The 20,982-nt window shown below is 37.7% G+C and overlaps 1 protein-coding gene across 2 annotated transcripts in view; it reads left to right on the top strand.

The window, feature by feature from the left end:
- LOC306873153 (cilia- and flagella-associated protein 58-like) overlaps positions 1 to 20,742 on the top strand; it is a 99,316-nt gene extending 78,574 nt beyond the window's left edge. For both annotated transcript variants that reach the window (XM_079422233.1, XM_079422232.1), the window contains exon 18: positions 20,424 to 20,742. In XM_079422233.1, coding sequence (XP_079278359.1) covers positions 20,424 to 20,565 — 142 coding nt within the window. In that variant the 3' untranslated portion in view covers positions 20,566 to 20,742. The remainder of the gene's footprint in view (positions 1 to 20,423) is intronic.
- Positions 20,743 to 20,982: the final 240 nt, after the last annotated feature.

Below are 20,982 nucleotides of genomic sequence, written 5' to 3'. Positions count from 1 at the left end.
CTCTGCTTACAAAACAAAATAGAATTGGACAAGGCTTTCTTCAGTTCGAGGTTGGCACGTCTATGGTAACAGACACAGATTGCATGGATCTGATTGGCCGATCTCTGCTGCCTGGTTTAGAAGCAGCACTGCTCTACTTCCTGTCACATCACGGAATGTCCCGCTGTTTTAACTGGACAGGTTTCAGACTTCATGGTTGACCAATAGGAGTCTAAGGAAAATCGCTGGTTGCCTTGTGTGGTGTCTTAATAAGAGTGAAATTAATAGCATCCATCATTTCTGCTGATCTACAATTTCATAACTGTATCCCAGAGAATGACTTGATTTCTAATTGAGATATATAGGTGAGTTAATGATTTACTTTTCTCGGATAAACGTTCTATCAGTCCTCACGGTAGATTTATCCAGTGTGCTTGATCTGTCTATTAATCAAAGTAATGAAGTAGAAATACGTATACTACCGTTGAAAAAGTTTGGGGTTGGGAAGATTTATTCATGTTCTTGAAAGAAGTCTTTTATGCTCTCCCTGGCTGCTTTTTTAAATGGAAAAAATCCAGTAAAAACAGCTAAATATTATTATAATTTAAAATAACTGATTTCCATTTTAATGTATTTTAAAATGTAATTTATTCCTGTAATGGCAAAGGTTAATTTTCAGCATCCATTCTTCAGTGTGACATGATCCTTCAGAAATCAATTTAATATCCTGATTTGGTGCTCAAATATATGGAAGCCCGTTTCCGCCACTGAATAAAAATAATTGTGACATTTTGTCTCACAATTCGGACTTTTTTTTCTCAGAATCGTGTGATATAAACTCGCAATTGCGAGACATAAAGTTGCAATTCTGAGAAATAAAGTCAGAATTGGAAGATATGAACTCGCAATTCGCATATCAAAAATATGAAAATTCGCATATGAAAATTGTGACTTAATGAGTGTATGACAACCAGAAAATTAACGTTTTTGTCTTCATTTGTATTGGGGTTGAATACTTTGGGACATTTTGCTCTGTTTTGTTTGGATCCAGGAAATGTAATAACATTTATTATATTGCCTATCCTCTCAGGATACCTGGAATCAGTGTTACAAGTATCCCAGGCACATCGTTTGTCCATTTTTGAAGCATAAACCCCATAAAACCGATGCGAGCTTAGGCTCTTCCAATGTTTCTCTATGGTGCTGAAACCTAAAGTTCCACTCCCCGTGCAATTGATACTTGACTGCCATTGGCTAGTCTGTATTCGAGGGAAGGGTTTTACCGATAGGTCAGTTGCGAGTTTATATCTCACAATTCTGAGAAAAAGTCAGAATTGTGAGAAAAAAAGTTGCAATTAAAAAAAAAGTTTTAAATCGCAATTGCGAGAAAGAACGAGTCAGAATTCCGAGTTTTTATCTCGCAATTGTGACTTTATAAATCGTAATTCTGACTTTATAACTCATAATTGTGAGTTTATATCTGACTTTCGCAATTGCAAGTTTATATCTCATCTCACAATTCTGTGATAAAAAGTAACAATTTTTTATTTTTTATTCAGAGGCGGAAACGGGCTTCCATACAAAGAGAAATTCTTAATATTATTAATGTTGAAAACAGTTGCTGCCTAATATTTTTATGAAAACTGTGGTACTTTTTTGATAATTTATTTAAAATACAAAATCTTTTGTAAGAGTATAATTGTTTTTGCTGTCAAGTTTTGATAAACTTAATGTCTTTGCTGAATATTTTTTTACCACCACATCAACAAAAACAAAACAATAATGTACGTAGGAATATTCTGAAAGTACAAATGTTCTAAAAAGTATAAATGTTTCTGTTTCTTTTAACTTTTACTTTCTCCTCACTTATTTTTGTAAAGAAAATGAATAATAAAATGAAAATGAACCTTATTGTTACTGTTAAGCCGGTTTCTATCTGGTTTAGCTTTAGAAATCTAAACAGAAGACACAAGCAATATAAGCTTTAAATATGTTTTAGATATAAAATAAACCTGATAACGTGTTGGCTTTATAAACGTTGTAAAATGCTGATGAAGTAATGTGCCTTGAGATTAGGTTCATATTGCTGGAGTCTCCCGCTGTCCTATCCCGGAGAACTGTTTGCATATTTATCAGATATAACATTCATAAGGTAATGAAATGTGATTACCTTGTCCATTTTACCAATTGTGCCATATAGTTAATATAATGTCCTTGCAACTGTTTTCTCATAAAACTGTCTAACAGTATTTACTAAGCAGACAATGCTGCAAAAATCTCATAGCTTTGTCTGTTTTTTTTATACAACTTTAAGCTCTGTCTAGGCCAAGCACAGACATCACTTCCTCCTCTGTTTTGAATTCCCTTGGCTGCACGTTTAAACATTGCACTTAAGCCTTGCTGATGGGCAGCATATTGATTTCCTTTTTTCCACCTCTGACATCTCGTGAGCTCAAACCAATGACTTAATTCTACACAAATCCCACACCAGTGTTTTCACACCAAGTAAAACAAATCGTTCATAAGTAATGGAGAAGGTCTTGTTTTCCTCACACCAGCAGAGACATGAAGGCATTTAGCTGAAGGACAGAGATATTTAAGGAGAGCACTAAGCAATTCACAGACCATTTGAGACAAAACAGCTACTGTACATTGAAACAGCTCTGTTATGAAACACTAACACCTTGATATCTAACTGTATCCTGGCTAAATTAAACTGTGTTTTTTAAAGCGGTATATTCACTAAAAACAGCATTCACAGCACAATGCTATCAGTGTAATGGAGTGATTGTGGCTTGAATGTATTATTTACTCATTGTTAGTAGCTTTTAGTTTTTTATTTATTAGCCTTTTATAACTTAGTCAAGTTTGTTGGTATAGAGCCCTAGACATGATACACTATATTGCCAAAAGTATCGGGTCACCCCCTTCTAATGAACAGGATAGACTACTTTAGTAATTTCCATGAGTACAACCTTTAATGTTTAAGCATGTAATGATATTCTAGGGAATTGCGTGCTTCTAATTTTATAGCAACAGTTTGGACAGGACCCTTTTCTATTCTAACATGACAGTGCCTCTGTGTATAAGGCAAGGTTCAAAAAGAAATGATTGATTGAGTTAGTGTGGAACAACTTGAGCCAAAAACTCTTCACCAAATGACTTGTACATACGGGTACAGTCATTTTAGACACTTTCAAAAAACAGTTTCAACAGAGATTGAAATACAATTTTTAAATACATGAACTATTTTTTCATCAAGTGCCTTTTTCTGTTCTAAAGAAGGGGGTGTCCCAACACTTTTGCCCATATAGTGTATGTACAAGTCATTGGTGTTTGGTGATGAGTTTTTGGCTCAAGGTCTGCATTTAAAGTCACACCAGAGGTGTTCAGCTGGGATTAAGACTTGGCTTTATCAGACCAGTCAAGTTCTTCCACACTGACTCAATCAATCATGTCTTTTTGAACCTTGCCTTATACACAGAGGCACTGTCATGTTAGAATAGAAAATGGTCCTCTCCAAACTGTTGCTATAAAATTAGAAGCACACAATTCCCTAAAATATCATTATATGCTTAAACATTAAACATTGTACTCATGGAAATTACTAAAGTAGTCAAACCTGTTCATTAGCAGGGGGTGACCCAATACTTTTGGCAATATAGTGTATGTGTGTGTGGGGGGGTCATACATTTTTTTATTTTATTTAATTTTATTTTTTTATTGTGGCCATGTTGTAGTAATTTGTTCCTTAATCTAAATTTAACGAGGGAATGCATAAATAAAACGTGGCCACGAATTAATAAGTCGTAGGAACAAATGAAGTAGCAATGAATTATTAATATCTATTTTTCCCCCACATATCATGTGCTGGGCTCCGTAGTACAATTCAATTTCGTTTTCCCCAGCAGTGCAACATCCAGTATAAATGTCCTGCTAGTGTGGAAGTTATAATTAGCTTTTCTGACCATTTACAAACAGTGTCAGTTGCGTTGAAATATTGGGAGAAAACAATGTTTATATTAAATTATTTATATTGAATAATAAGTGGTTTGGTAACACTGCATGCTGCATGCTATGAATTTTACATTTTCACATTTTCTGTATATTGGATGAAACGGAAATTGATGCACGGCATCAAGGGTGCGGAAATCTGCTTGCTTAGCTTGTTCGAACCTTTCTGGTTAGCGCATGTTGCAGCCCGTCTACATTCGTAATGGGCAGAAAATCTTTCATGGCTTAAAGCAGCAATTATAGCAACATCAATGAATAGATTTAGATGGGTCAAAACGAGTCAATGGATGGATTTTGATGGTTAAACAGTTGAATAAATAATGCAGGACCTTCGTGTGTAAATGTAACTGACCATTATTAATTGCCATTGGATTCGAAAAACCCGAGACTGTTAGCGAAAAAAATTTTTTCCCTTTGTAAATATTATTAATTTAGCATAAAACAGAATTTAACTGAAAAATGAACATGAATTTCTTACAATATGTCCAATATGTCCTCATTTTGCCATAGAAAATCTTGAATATTTATTTATACATCCATCCATCCATCTGTCTGTCTGACTATCTGTCTATTTATTTATGAAATTTGGCATCATTACGTCTTTAGAATTTTTCAGACTTTTGGACCGGACTGTCTATAGCAGATAGTGTATGTGTAAATGTGGTGGGGTAAAACTCACTGCCATAATGGCATCAGTGGTGTTGCATTGGAACAATCTAGTCTGAATTATGCATTTACACATTTATATGTTTAGCTTTTGGGGAGTTTGGGGAATGTAAAAGGTTTAAACTCCAGTTAATATGTTGTGAATGGCATTTCAAAGAATCGACAATGGCATTATAAAGTAAATGAACACTCACCCTCCCTTTGTTCCTAATAGCAGTCTCTTGCTGATCAAAAGCTTGGCGCTCTTTAATTTTGCTCCTAATGTTAATGATTGCATGGTTGCTTTCAAGACCAAATTAAATTCCCATAATTAATTTCAGATTAAAAAATCAGGATAAAAATCCTCGCTATCAAATAATCTGTCAGCACTGAGCAGAGGCTAAAGCCACTGTGTTTTTGTTTTGATAGGTTCAAGTGTGTTTACTCTTCTGTATTCTTTCCTGTCCTGTTGGGTTTTATTCTCCATCTTTCACTTAAAGGCTTTTATGCTTCATGCTATTGTTTTCCATTAAATTTCTTTTGTCTTCCTCTTTTTTTTTTCATTTTCTCTCCTTCGCTTTTCAGATGTGCTCACAGACCATTTAAAACTTAATCTCGACCAACCCTTTCTGTTCTCTCTGCTTGCGTGGTTCAGCTCCAATGTGTGGTAACTGGCTCCATCTGCTCCAAAACTTCGGAAGACATATTGGCTTGCTCAGGACATTTGGATTAACTGCTTTAACCACACAATGGTGGTGTTTTTTTTTTATACACCTTGGCTTCATTCAAAAAGTGCTACCTACTTGTAAACATGAAGGCTTGGCAAGCTGGTGCCGTGTCAAGAGTAAGCTAGATGTCCACTGGTATGAATGCCATTTTTTTTCTGGTGTTACTGGATAAAACAGCTAGTATCTTAACATTCATCTAGATTTTGAAGAATGGCTTAAGAGCTAATAATTAATAATAATAAAAATAAAAATTACCGCAATCTACTAAGTCAGGGTGCATACATCCATTAAATAAATAAACAAACAAATATACAAATAAATATAGCTGCAAGCAGCGATTCCGGGGCCAAGTCCCCGTAGGGCCTGTAGCGCGGCGCAGAGGGGGAAGAACAAAAACAGCACAAATAGAATGTACATCGAAAAAACAGATAGGTTCAGAAGTGCAGAAGTTCAAAAACGAACAGAAGTTCACATGAGAATGAACAAACACACGTTTCTGATTCAAGATGAACAGAAGATCCAACGTCTGGAACAAAAGCAACGTTCACACCTCTTCCGGCCTAATCTAATCATATGATCTTTGGACCGACCTGCACAGAAATGACTGAACAGATTTTTGATATTCACTACTGTTCCCGAGAAATGCCTCTCGGAAGTTGACCAGGCGTTGTTTTTTGGAAGTTGCGGTTTCACCTCTGCGGTTTCACCTCTTGCGGTCTGGGCATGAGCCACCCTGGATTCGAACCCACAGCCTGAAAGGTTTGGGGCCAGCGGCTTAGAAGAGTGCACCACTCAGTTGACGTACCTTCAACAGGCTTCAGAAGGAAAGTTTAGGAGTGAGAATGAACGATTTACATTGCTACAATGTACAGTGCTGATCTGGATAAGAAAGTAATCAAAACAGCACAACATTACACACAATTTTACAAAGTTGCTCCACGTGGGATTCAAACCCACAATGCCACAGGCTTTGAACTTCAAAGGAAGTGGCTTAGCAGAGTCGCTTCACATTCAACATACTGCTGAGGATTTTTAACTAGCGTAACACGCAAAGTAAATTTAATTGTAACGCAGTTTATGGTTAACTCAATAGCTGAAGAGTCACATTAAACAGAATTTAATTGTTTAGCCATATCCTCAGTAGAATACTAAGATTACTAGCATAAAACAACGAACACAACTTCCAAAAAACAACGTCTGGTCAACTTCCGAGAGGCATTTCTCGGGAACAGTAGTGAATATCAAAAATCTGTTCAGTCATTTCTGTGCAGTTCGGTCCAAAGATTTTTTTGAGAAAATTGGACAAAATTTCAATGAGGAGTAGCGAAAAAAACAGTTTTTCATTTACTTCAATGTGGCTGACAGGCACATTCATGGAAAATGACAAATGAGACATCGTCAGAATCTGTATATCCCAGGGAATCAAAGGATACAGAAATTTAAAAAAAATTGGACAATGCTTTCAAAAGTTCTAAGCAAAATTGTGCATTTTTTGGTATCTCACGACCCATAGGTGGCGCTGTTCCAAACTTTGGCACATATCCTCAGTTCATGGTGTTGATGAAGCGTACCAAGTTTTGTGTCAATTGATCAAAGTTTGGCCGAGATACAGCCTCTGAAATTTTTTTGGTTCGACCTTGTTAACTTCACAGCATCATTTTTTTTTTTTTTCACCAGTAGGTTAAAAAATTCTGTCCAGTCATTTCTATGCGTCCCAGTCCAAAAATCATGTGAGCCAATTTTGGGAAGAATTGGACAGATTTTGAAGGAGTAGTAGCAATAAAACTGTTTTTCATTTAATTCAATATGGCTGACAAGTACATTAATGGAAAATGACAAATGAGACATCGTCAGAATCGGGATAACCCAGGGAACAAAAGGACATAAAAATCACATATTTTGGACAACATTTTCAAAAGTTATGTTTTTGCAAGAATCATCATATCTCTGGAACACTAGGTGGCGCTGTCTTCATTCTTCCGGGGCACATCCAGGACATCGTGCTCATGATCCCTACCAATTTTTGTGCAGATATGTCAAATGGTTCAAACAATATTGCAATTTATGGGTGGTCCTGTAATGGGTGGGGTCTTAATGTAAGCTATCGAATGTGATCAGCATGATGAGAGTAATCAAGTGTACTAAGTTTAATTTTTCTAGAATTAGGGGTTCAGGAGTTATTACCATTTCGATGTTGAATTTTTAAACTGGTGGTGGCGCTATAGAGTTGACCCTAGAGACCCCAAAGTTGGTCAGATCACTATTCATAACCATCACTACAAGTGTGCCAAATTTCATAATTTTCCTATGTTCCCTTCATAGGGTTGCCATAGACTCCCATTGGACGAAAATAATAAATGCTACAGAAACAATAGGGGCTACATGTTGTTGGTTGCCACGGTAAGGGCAGTAAGCTAAGGTATTCCTTTAAAGTACTTATTTTGCATACCAGAAAATCTGTCATGTCCGGCGTGGATGCATGGATGCAGCGCTTTAAATACTGAGTGTGAAATAATAAAATGATAGGTTCAAACGTGTGCACTTATCATTCTCTGGACACAATCCCGTGAACTTCGCCCTGATCGGGAGCTGTTTATATGCACCTGTATCATCTCTCATCTGTTTTCAATGCAGCTAACCTCACATAGCTTCATGTCATCTTCCCACTGACAGGTCCTTTACTGCAAAAAGACCGTCATACTCTAAAGAGATGAAACTATGGCACTATGTACTTTTTAAAACAGTTTTATAGGTTTCACATTATATTGTTAGCTCGGAAAATATGTAAATGCTCATGCCTAGTAGCCGCAGCGGTATCCCTTTTGGTCTTAACCACAAATCAGACAGGAGAGTAGATTAACTTCTGTGGACTTAAACTTGAACAATTGTGTGTTCCGTGGTTGGAATAAAACACTTTCTGATGTTTATTCATGTTCATTTCATGCTTTAAAAGTAAATATGAAAATACGATCTGTTCACGTGTTTGAACAGAGGCAATACAGTGATCTGTCACGACACACTGAAGAGCTACAAAATGGTATTTATTGTTTGAATTTCCTTAAAAATTACTCAGTTTAAAAGCTGAAGGTCCTGAGACCTTGTTTCATAACATAAGTAGCCTGCTTTGTCTTGTCTGTCGGTGTGTTGTCAGTTTCCTCTTTGCTCTGCAATGTATTTTTCACTGCAAGAGAACATGAGTGTAGTGTGAGAGCGGCACTGTTTGTCGGTCATGGCAACAGTAACTAAGGGTGGGCGGGTTTTTGCGAACGGTCAATTAAATAAATTAATAAATAAATAATATGTTTAGCCTCAAAAGAACAAAATGGTCCTTAAAAAAAAAAAAAAAAATGCAGTGCAGACCGTTTTGCTTTTTTAGAAGTTTTTTAGGAGTAGAAGTTCATCAAAGAGTACACTTTTATGCATTTTTCTTTTTTCCAGATCAGACCACAAATCTCCTTTTTTAGCATTGCTAAAGAGCTCATAAGTTTGGACATTTAAGACCAAATTAAATATTGCAATACCTCAAAATAATTTTCAGAAGGGGAGTGGGTGTCAAAGCCTTAATTTCTTAGAACTTTCTGTATTAAACCACAGTACCACTCACGGGATTAATAGTCAACTGAATTTTATTTTTATACTACATTTATAGAACCGTTAAGAACACGTTGAGAGCAAAGCAAATACACACTGTTTGCTTCCTTCTTGTCTCTTAGGGAAAACACGTAATAAGCTCCAAGCATTTTTTCAATCTATTGATTGAATAAGGCCTAACAAACCGCACATCGAAATAGACCTTGCTTTTCCCTTCTCTCTTTCAAAGAAACATAGGCCGTTTAAATGAAATGTCAGAATGGCAAAAACAAGAAATCAATAGCAATTAGGAATATTTTAATGCCATTGCTTGATGTCCTAAATGTTATATGAAGTTTTTAGTTTTTTTGGGACAGTCAAGTAATATTACTCAAAGATTTCTTTTAAATCAGAGCACAGCAGTTTGTTACATGTGCCAAATTGACTTGAAGAAATAAACTTATGGTGTCAATTAACAGCTCTATGTCCCTAGACAGCATTTTATCGTAAGCCATAAATATTTTGCTAACCACTGCAAAACAAATAAATCACTTTAAACATCTTAAACTTTCTGACTGGGCCTTTAATGTTGCCTGTCATCAAATCATTCATTTTCAGATTTTTCTTTCTTGCTTGCTGAATGGAACCAAGAGAAATGTAATCACAGCTGGCTCGGCTTGTAAATTCTCTGTTTCAGATAACGTGCGATGAATGATGGTGTCTTGATGCCTTCATTTGAAATGAGAGAATAGACAGGAGGCAACCACAATGCTGACAAGTTCACAATAAATTGCATGCAAATGAGGACGTGGATTATTGCATTCTGGGTAGTGAGTGAGACGGGCGGCATCGGTAGCCATGTTTATGAGGTGTGATGCAAACAAGGGGCAGTAATGAGAGTTGATCAAGCGTGACAAGGTGCAGAAACACTCAGCGTGCATATAAGAAAATGCGCAAATACAGCCCTTCAGGAATAACTTCTTGGCTCATAGTTGAGTGAGCGCTTACTGACTGGAAATATCTTGTGGAGGTTTGGTTGAGAGCAGAGTCGTCGGTTTTAAATAAGAATTCCTTACTTGTAAAACTCACAGCTGCCACAGTTTTGTCAGTTTCCAATATGCAAGTTGTTTTTGTTTACTTTAATTAGTTTTGGAGCCACTTTTGACTTTGTTGGAATTCACATTGATTTCACAAGATGTGGACACAAGAATACGTTACAGTTCTTTAGACACCCCTTGGAGTCTAATCACAATTAATTGTGATTAATTAAGCTGTCAGCAGGTGTATTTTTTAATTTTGTATAAAAAATCTCACTGTATATTTAGAGTGGTTCTCATAGAGTGGTGGTTCTCTAAATAATGCCACCCAACAATGCTGTTATAGCACTTTTAATGTGTAAATGTGTTTAATATTTTAATGTGTTGATTGCGTGAATATATTTCACTTCTTTGTGTACCAATCATTCATACGTAAGTGAGATGTTGAGAAATGTGTTTTTTACTTGACAATGTGCAGTTTCACCCACTAGTATTTCCAAAGCTATCTCAACACCAATTCGTACGTATTTTATGAGGTGGCTAATTCCTTAGAATTCGAATGACCTCACTCGTACGATTTGTCTAGACTCCATTGATGTTTAAGTTTAGGGGCGGGGTTAGATGAAGGGCATTCGTACAAATACATACGAATTGTGCAACTCGTAAAATGCGTATGATTTAGCAAAAATTGTATGAATTTGTACGAGTGAGGTTGTACGAATTCATACAAATTAGCCACTAGGGATGTGCGCTATGACTAATTTGACTGTCGTTTAAACCAAAGTTTTGTACCCGACTAGTCGACTAGTCTAAAAGCTAGAAACCCCCCAAAAATGGCAAAAGAAAAAAACTGTGTGTCTATATAACAGCCTACACTTGGAATACTTAATCTTTGAATCACACTATCAAATCCCTCAATGAAATCTGCTAAAATATGTCACGATTATGCCTCTCGTTATCATCAATTAATTTTAGGCAGTAGTTAAACAGAAAAAAAGGAATAGCATACACTCAACATAAACCAGTGCATAGTTTATTTATTCAGCTCGGCTGGAGCAATGTAATCAATAGTCTTACAGAATTATTCATTTTCATTTTCATATAACGTTAGCCAACATATTAAAACACATATTAAATCAAAAATCAAAAACAATAGGAAAGTTTATCAAGTAATAGCATTAAAACGGCTTTTAAAAATGTACTTCATGTTGGCTATATAGGTTCCGTATGTAACCCCAGTTCCTCGAAGGAACGAGACGCTGTGTTAGGAGACGCTTTGGGGAACGCCTACAGCGTAACCGGCTCTGAATACCAATGAAATCTGTCCAACGGATGGGAGGGACGTCACGGACGAGGTAACGTAATGACCAGCTGGTATAAAAGCATGTGCGGTGCAACCGGCGTCAGCTTCTAGAATGAAGCAAGCGTTGGCAGGGATGCCGGAAGTGTGGCCTCGCGACGCAGCGTCTCGTTCCTTCGAGGAACTGGGGTTACATACGTTACCTAAGACGTTCCTCTTCAGGAACTCGAGCTGCGTCAGGAGACGCTTTGGGGAACGAGATACCCACGGCACCAGACTTCCAAATCCCTGCCCTGTGTGTATCCATACGGAACACAGCTAGGGCAAGAGAACGGAGGAACCTGGAGTGGCTCGCATGTCCAGGCCATAAAATCTGACAAAGGTCAGAGGCGTGGACCAACCCGCAGCGTTGCAGTTGTCCTGGATAGGGACACCTGCGAGGAAGGCCTTGGAGGCCGCCACACTCCTAGTGGAATGAGCCCTGACTCCCATGGGAGAGGGGAGATCAGAGGACTCATAGGCCAAATGAATGGCATCCACAATCCACCAACTGAGGGTCTGCTTGGACGCAGGAAAACCTCTCTTAGGGGGACCAAAGCAAATAAGCATTTGGTCCGCCTTCCTCCACAAGGCAGCTCTGTGGATGTATGCTCTCACTGGACACATACGATTTAGCCTCATCTGGTCAGGCTCCCGAAAGGGAGGAGGACTAAAGGCCTGCAGCATGACAGGCTGTGGTGTGACAGAAGGAACCTTGCTGGACATACCCTGCACGAGGGTATAGAAAGGCTTTGGCCATGCCAGGCGCAAATTCCAAATGGGTAGGGGCCACAGAAAGGGCCTGCAAGTCCCCAACTCTCTTCAGAGAAGTGATCGCCAGAAGAAACACGGTCTTCAGGGTGAGATGGCGATCTGAGATCTCCTCAATAGGCTCGAAGGGAGGCCTACAGAGAGCGTTCAACACCACAGCCAAGTCCCAGGGGGGGACCCGGGACCGTACCGGAGGCCTTAGCCTCAGTGCACCACGGAGGAAACGTGTAACTAGGGGTTGTCTGCCCACTGTCAATCCACCAAGAGGGGTGTGGTAAGCAGAGATTGTCACCACATAGACCTTCAAGGTGGAGTAGGCTAACCCTGCGGAGAGTCGAGCCTGCAGGAACTGCAGCACTGTACCAACCGGGCAGTTAACTGGGTCGAGCTGGCGATCTCCACACCATGAAGTGAAGAGACTCCACTTCAGGGGCGTACAGTTTTCTCGTAGAGGGAGCTCTGGATTGGAGAATGGTCTCAACAACCTCGGTGCGGGGTGAGAGTGCTAGGCCGAAGGGAAGTACCGGATATTGGTAAACTTCGCCCCCGAAAGCAAACCTCAGGAACTTCCTGTGAGAGTGAAGGATGGAGACGTGGAAGTATGCGTCTTTTAGATCGATCTCGACAAACCAGTCCTCGAACCTGATTTGGGACGCGACCTGCCTGAGCGTGAGCATCTTGAACTTCAGTCTGCTGACTGAGTGGTTCAGATGCCGCAGATATAAAATGGGACGCAACCCATCCTTCTTTGGAACTATGAAGTACCGGCTGTAGAAGCCGGACTCTCTCTCGTGAGGAGGAACCACCTCGATGGCCTCCTTCCTTAAGAGAGTATGTACCTCCTGTTCCATTACCAGAGCCTGCTCGGGGCCCACTAACGTGGAAATCACCCCGTTGAACTGAGGTGGACGAGAACCGAAGTGGATCCTGTAGCCTCTTTCTACAGTGCGCAGGACCCATCGAGACACATTTGGCAGTAGTTTCCACGCTGCAAACTAGTCTACTAAGGGAACCAGTCTCTCGAGACTGGCCTCTGGTGTAACCACCGGCAGGGAACGACCGAACCAGCTGCTCTAGAGACCACCGAAGGGGTGGCAAGCATCTCAACTCTGCTACGATACCGGGCGGAAGAGACTGATATATGTGCTCGCTGGAGACCGCTGCGCTCTGAAGCACCATAGATGGCAGGGTTGGCAGAACGATCTCCTGAGGGCGCTGGGGGGCGACGACCGCTTAACATTCTCGCTTCTCAGAATGATGAGCTTTGTAAAAATTGACGGTTTTCAGAAAGGCGGGGCATAGAGGAGCTACAATAATGTACAGTATGTGGAAAATAATGTGTTTTTTGAACCTTAAACCGCATAAACACATTGCATTACACCAAATACACAAAATAATGTTCTTTTTAGCAACATCATATGACCCCTTTAAAAAATGTATATATTTAAATATTTTGATATGTATTCTTTTAAAAAAAAATTATTTTAACTTGTTATTTAAAATGTTTTAAATGTATCGTTAAAGTGATGGTAATTTGAATGATAAAATCATGTTTTTTTTTCTCTCTCTCGTGTAATTGACCATTGTTTTCAGTGTCGACTAGTAGGAGCTGTACCGTTTAATCGACTAGTCGACTAGACCCGCACATCCCTATTAGCCACCTCGCAAAATATGTACGAATTGCAGTGAAATCGGGCATACAGTGTTTTACCTTCCAAATACTCTGAAGGCATCATTCACTCCATTTGGAATAAATTCTTTGTGTGTGTTCGTTACAGTATGCTGCTATGTGTAACTGTGCTTGAGCAGTGAAATGCATTTGCATCTCAAAGTGCTTGTATAATGGAAAATTACAGAGTTATGTCTTAAGGACAGGACAAAGCATTTGATGTTTTAAAATAGATCTGCATATTAGTGTGAATGCAGCCTATTAGACTTGCTGCTGTCTATGAGGTCATCAAAAATAATCAAACACAAAAAAAGAGAACAAAATATTTTTGGGAGGCTTATTTTGACTTTTTGCTCTTTTTTATCTAGCATTAAGGTCAGGTCAGTTCATGCATATTTGTATAGAACATCTTCACAATCCATGTTGTTTCAAAGCAAAAAAAAAAAATGCCTTAATGTCTCAAAGACCTTAGTGACTATTGCAACTGTGATAAGGAAATCAAAAACCATAACATGTTTAGGTAATGGACGGAAAAACCTTGAGAGGAAGCAGGCTCAGCTGGAGGAGTCCATCCTCCTCTAACATTAGGATGAGACACACTGTATTTAACCGTACTGCGACCACTGTCTTCAGATTGAAAAGCAGCATCTTGCACTTTAATTATGGAGGGAATCTTGGTATTTAGCCAAGTCTTGTGGTTAAGGAGTAGTCTACTCCAATCTGGTCAAGCGATTCGCTGAGTCATGGATGTGGCTGTAGCCACTTTTAGGCCATTACAATAAAGATCACGGTCTCATGGGAGAGACGTAGAGAAAAAAAAGTGGAGTGAGATTAAGTGAAAGATGGCGAGATGGTTCTTGTCTTTCTAGAGCATCCTCCAGTTAAGTCAGTGTTTTTGTGCCAAAACATAATGCAAATGATCCTCTGTTGAGCACTGTGGAGAAATTACATTCCACAGACGGCAGCTTTCAATGTCTAGCTGACATTAACATTGATTACATTAGTATTCGGTTGATAGTAGATGGAAACGCGCCCAATGATGTTCAAAGAGGAGTCATTTATTTGGCTGTTTGCCTGGACTTTAGAGATTTGTTTGACGTCTCTGGGAACTTCATTTAAAGTGGGATCAGTTTCAGATATTTCATCTGTAAAGGAAGATTTGATTACATCGATACACAGAAACATGAAATTAGTAGAAAAGGAAAAATAAGTTGGAAGTTTGATTGCTCGCAAAATACACATAAACACTCTCAATGCTACATTATAGAAGAGGTTGCTTCTTTGAGAAGAGTTTCACGAGCAGGATCATAGAGTTTTGTGATGGCAGATCTCTATTGTCTTAGCAAAGGAACCAGCTAAGCCAAAACGCACTCACAGGAGTGTGATTAAATATGCGGTGTAATGTCTTTGCTACTAGCAGCATAGTGTGGAATTGTAAAATAATGAGTGGCAGTACCTTGTAGTCTGATTGCTATTGTTTGTGAAACTATTTTTAACTTGACAAGCTTTCTTAAAAATATGGATGCAGCAGGTTTTTTTTTTTTTTTTTGGCTCTGACCAAAGAAATACATCTTCTAAATTAAAGTTAATGATTTTTTAATTTATTTTTAGCATAAATGTTAAATAGCACAAATGGATCCTCTGTTGATTTATTTGTAGAGGACTAAAATTACCAGCATGCTCATCCCTAGGTGCATTTGGTGTATTTTTTGTAGCACAAAAATTTAGAAAGCTATTTTAGATCTTTTATGAATCCATTAATCATTGATTGCATCATTGAATGTAGGTTTGAAAAGACGTTAATATGCGCTAACATGTCAAGAGTTACTGTATCATTTTGCTGATGAGAAGAAAAGCGAAAAAGTGTGAGAGGAATATTCACTGCCGTACTCCTAAAGATGTGAAACCTTCACATTCCAACCACATACAAATCATCGTCTGTTATTGATTTATAATCTCTACAGCGGCCATTCTTCCCTCTTTACTTTATTCTCTGTTTCCGCCTGCCTACGTGGAACTATAGATCATAATTGAATTACTGTGGTAGAAGGGACGCATAATCAGCCAGATGGAGTGAGCTGACTGATTTGAAAGACAGGCAAATAATCATATCTTTCCCTTTATTATTCCTACCGGCATGGGGACGCATTGAATAAACTCAGCACGTAATGTAACTGCTTTCTGCATAATTCCATATAATACGGTTATGTCCTGATTCCTAATTCACTGATTTTTAAACTTCCCTTAGATTGTTATTACAGCGCTGCTAAACATGCTGATTGATTGATTTGCTCCAATAAATTAATCATGCTTTTAATAAACAATAGATGGATGTAATTTGATGGAGGGCCATTGTGTAATTAAAGACCAGGGACAGCGGGAACACTGCAGTATACCTTGTTTTTTTCCATATAAACAAGTAAACAGGTGTTAAATTGGGCCACAATGATTCAGAGCTGTGTTCAGCCAGCTTTTATTCAAAACAGACAAAAATACTGGCTGTTTGTATCTGAGTTCTTTTCACTTCTTGTATGCTGCTGTAGTCAAATTAACCACACAATTTTCATAACTACTAAACCGTTCAGGCTCAAGTGTCTTATATCGTTGGAATCCATGGCTCACGACAGAATAGACGCATGCCTCACTGAAATTTTAGGGTATTTTGCATTTTTTTGAAAACCTACTTTTGCAAACTAGTCCTAGGTTTTTCAGCCGATCATGAACCGAACCAGTGCAGAAAGATTGGTGAATATGAATAATTATCAAAAAAAAGTTTCACTTTTGACTCACTGTCATAACCGGATGCCAAAACGTTAGCAAGGGGCAGAGCTGCTTTTACTAAAACACTTAGTTTGGCCACTTGATGGTGGCATATCCTATAATTCTAAACAACCATGCAAATTTGATGGAAATTGGGGGGGGGGGGGGGGGGGGGGGGTGCACTATAAAAGTAAAAAAGGTTAAAAACTTTTCTACAATTCTATGGTAAATTCCCTGAAATTGCATAATAATTATTATTACTACCACTTATTGGCTCAATATGCTTCTGATATGCTTCTGTGTTACTTTTGGATTGACATTTAAACGTTATAAAATCAATATTACTAATCACATTAATAATTAATAATTAATGCAATAATGGCAAGGCTCAGAGGACAGTTTTTTTTTTTGGGTGTGGGGGGAGGAGGGGGTAGTTTCTGTAAAATGTTCAGCAGTTTGATTGTCTTTAGTTGGCTTCATTAATGCTTTCAATACTAGGTCAACAATTCATAAATATACACAGTTGAAAAATCTGAAATTATTATCTGAATACATTAGAGTATACATTTGGTATCAATTTAATGCTTTTTAAAAACATAGACACAATAAAACTGCATTTGAAATCTAAATTAAATACACTATACACTATACTGCTTAAAATATCTTTAATTAATTAAAGAAATTTATTCAGCAGGGATGCATTAAGCAAATCAAAAATTACAGAAAAAAAAAATGTTTCAAACAATCATTCAGTTTTTATTGAGAATCCCAGAGAAAAAAAACAAAAAAAAAAACAAATCATAGTTTCCACAAAAATACTATGCAGCACAACTGTTTTCAACAGATAATAATAAGAAATGTTTATTGAGCAGCAAATCAGCATATTAGAATGATTTCTGAAACATCATTTGACACTGAAGATTGGAGTAATGGCTGCTAAACATATTCATCATTTGAAAAAAATCTTTAAAAAACATCCTTGAGCAATTTAAGCTTTTAACCCTAAAGAATGTCTGACATTACTGACAGATTGAATCCACTGCCTTCATCTCACAGCGACTGGCTGACACCCACCATATAGCATGTCTCAACTTTTTAATGTTCTCTCCACTTTCCCTGCTTGTCAATCCCATAATCCCCTGCGTTAGTCAGCTCCAATAGAAAATGCATTGGAAATGCACATTCGACTCTGCGGCAGTGGACACGTACAGTTAACCCGCTGCACAGCTGAGACGCTCAGATATCAGCAACTAGTTCAAGTACGCCACACTCAGAACTAGAAATACTGTTGAGTCAGTGTGCAGCTCTGACACAGTGGAGACCTGTGAGCTCAAGCATCTGCCAACAAGTCTGCTTGTGCTGTAAAAGATGGAGATCATCGATAAAAGCAGGTTTTCAGCAAGATAAAAACAGCTCTTTTACTAAAAACAATTTAAAGGGTCATGAAACATTAAATTACATTTTCTGAGATTTTAATTTGCTGCATATTATAGAAGATAATGTTAGCGTCATTTGATATTAATTCTAAGAGAAAACTGGTTCATTTGAAGCTTTTTTGTGCTATTTTTATCCTTGGGGTTTGAATTCTTCATCGTGTCAGTGTCACAGGATGTGATGTTTTCTTACATTTTTTGTACAGCGATGACTCATTGTGTCTCATAATTATTCATGAGACTGTGTGTTCTTATCCAATGAGAAGATGCTTTACTTAATTATTCACGACAGCGCGTGTTGATTTCCTATGACTGTGAAAATCACGTAGAGTAGTAGAGACACGTTCATGAATCAAAAGGGAGTAAACAATTAAGAATTTAAGAATTTAAAGGGACTGCGTTCTATTATTTAGAATATATTTTTAAAATGCAATTTGGTCAAGAAACATTTCTTATTTTTATCAATGTAGAAACCAGTTTTTGCAGCCATTAAAAAGATGTTTTAAAGTAATTAATACTTTTATTCACCACAGATGCATTAAATTAATCAAAAGTGACAGTAAAGACATTTATAATGTTACAAAATATCGTACATTGTAAAAATCCTGAAAAACAGGTATATTGGTTTCCACAAAAATATTATGCAGAAAAAAAACTTTTTTCACCATTAATAATAAATATCATTATATATATATATATATATATATATATATATATATATATATATATATATTAATGCACAATATTACTGTTTAATGCATTTTTGATCAAACAAATGCTGTATTGGTGAGCATATGATCCTTCTTCCAAAAAAATAAAATAAATAATCATATTTGACTGGTAGTGTATATCCAGTCAACTCCTTGTATTTTCGTAAAATACTGATGATGTCCTCACAGAGCAAATCCCTTTCATCCTACTCATCCTACTTGGTCAAGAAGGTTATTAATCAATTGGGGTGAACTACAGATTGTTGGCAGTTGTTTGTTCCAGATGAAAACGATATTACTTGTCAACCACACAGAGTTTGTTCACAGATGTCTAGAGCCACATCCAAGAATCAGCATATTTCATCTTACTAGCAACATTCATTTCATTCTGTTTGTTTACCAGTGGGAAAAACAAAGGTTGGACAAGCTGCATGTTTGCTCGTGTTTAAAGCTTGTTGCCAAATGTCTTCATCGGCCCCACTGTGAAATTGCATTACACAGTCAGTGAATATTAATTGATGGCATTTGCTATTGGACAAACAAAGTAAGTGAGAGATGCGTGTGTGTTTGAGAGGTCCTGGAATACTAATGTGTTGAACGAGAGATCCATGATCACTGGAGCACAGTTGAAAGCGAGCTGGATAGTAACAGATGTTTCCTCCTGGGAAACAGAAAGAGCGTGTGGCTCTTTTTGTCTGGTGTGTGGGTGTTGGACAGGAGCGTAAGCTACAAGAGGACAGAGAAAGTTTATGTGTGCGTAGCTTGAAATGTTTTTTGTGATTTGTTTAGATGTGGGTGCTTCACCTCTCAGTGGATGTTTATCTGTGGGACGGTAATAGAAAAGCATACCCAGCCGTGCATTTTTCCTGCACTTTAAGGGGTCGTACACACTCGGGATGCTTTCTTGCGTTTAACAGCCGTTAGACGAGTGCAATGGAATGGAACATCTCAGGGTCTCAAGACATTTTAACAACTTGTCACTAGTTAATCGTAATGAAGACATACATGTTACAGTAGTTTGTGTGAACACTCAGTACACTCAAGATGTTTGTACCACTGCCAGCTTCTTTTGTTTGGTTTATTGATTTAAAACTTACTTTGAAGCACTGCATAAAAATGCCACTTTTTGTTTGTTTGCTTGTTTGTTTTTTGACATGCTGTTTTAAGTCTATTATGCCTATTATTGGAATTTCTCAATTATTGCCATAAGTTTTGTTAAGGCCATATGATCAGTTATTTATGATCATATATATATACACACACACACACACACACACACTTGTTCAAATAAATGCATGCAACTGATTCTTAAAAAAAGGTCTTATTATGAATACGATTTATTATGAAAAATATTAAATATCATATTCAGATTTCAAAGTATGAAATAACTTGCAAGCTGTTACTTAAGAGATGGTTTTATCCAAAGCAATTTACTCTGTAATTATTACAGCAACCCTGAGGTTGTCACACACAATCTAAATTATAATTAAAAATATTTTTAATAGGACTAAACAAGTTTACTGACTTCAGAGGTATTTATTTATTTACATGTGTATGTAATTTTTCTAAATTAAATTTAACAATACATTTTTCAACCCTAATGAAGTGAGACACTAATAACACTTCAAAGGAATAAAATAAAATAAAATAAACATCTGATATATGTGTACATGAAGACAAATCCAGACAGCGTAGACAGAACTTAAGAGCACATCTTGTGTGTATGACCCCTAATGTTGTATTTTCCCGCTCTGTGTCATCTGTGCAGGGAGAAGGAGCGAAATCTCGCCCAGGCAGGACAGCCTGTAATCCAGCCTCAACGTCCGGATGGCCCTAGATTCACTGGAGGAGGTTTCAGTTTTAAACAGCACAACAGGATGACACTTCAAGCTCTGGAACAGCAGTCCTGATGCCCCCCAGAACCCTCTGAGGACCCTCTTCACCCATCATCGCCTCTTGCTAGACCGTATTTTCTCGTGTTTATTCAGCTGTATTGGTGCTGGCCAACTACCCAGTCAGCTGTAAGCCATGTACTAAAGTCAGTTCTTTTTGCCTTCTGGAAAAAATAAAGTCTATTATTTTCACTCAAAAGTTTCTGTTTTATTCTGCACTAAACACTTACACAAATCCACACACAAACACAGTCTCTGTTTGCCTCTCTAGTCCTCTGTCGTCTGTTTGTCTGTGTCAGTCTCAGATGTTGTGTACTCTTGTTTTCTAGTGTGCAGGTGCTGTTGGCTGCTGAGTATAATATAACACTGTGTGTACTTGTCGCAATCCTCAACACCCTTGTACATTTTTTTTTTTTTTAGGAACATAGGCTTTTT

Source organism: Barbus barbus, assembly GCF_936440315.1.
Source record: "Barbus barbus genome assembly, chromosome: 7".
Classification (NCBI taxonomy): domain Eukaryota; kingdom Metazoa; phylum Chordata; class Actinopteri; order Cypriniformes; family Cyprinidae; genus Barbus; species Barbus barbus.
This window is presented reverse-complemented; position numbering and strand designations above follow the sequence as displayed.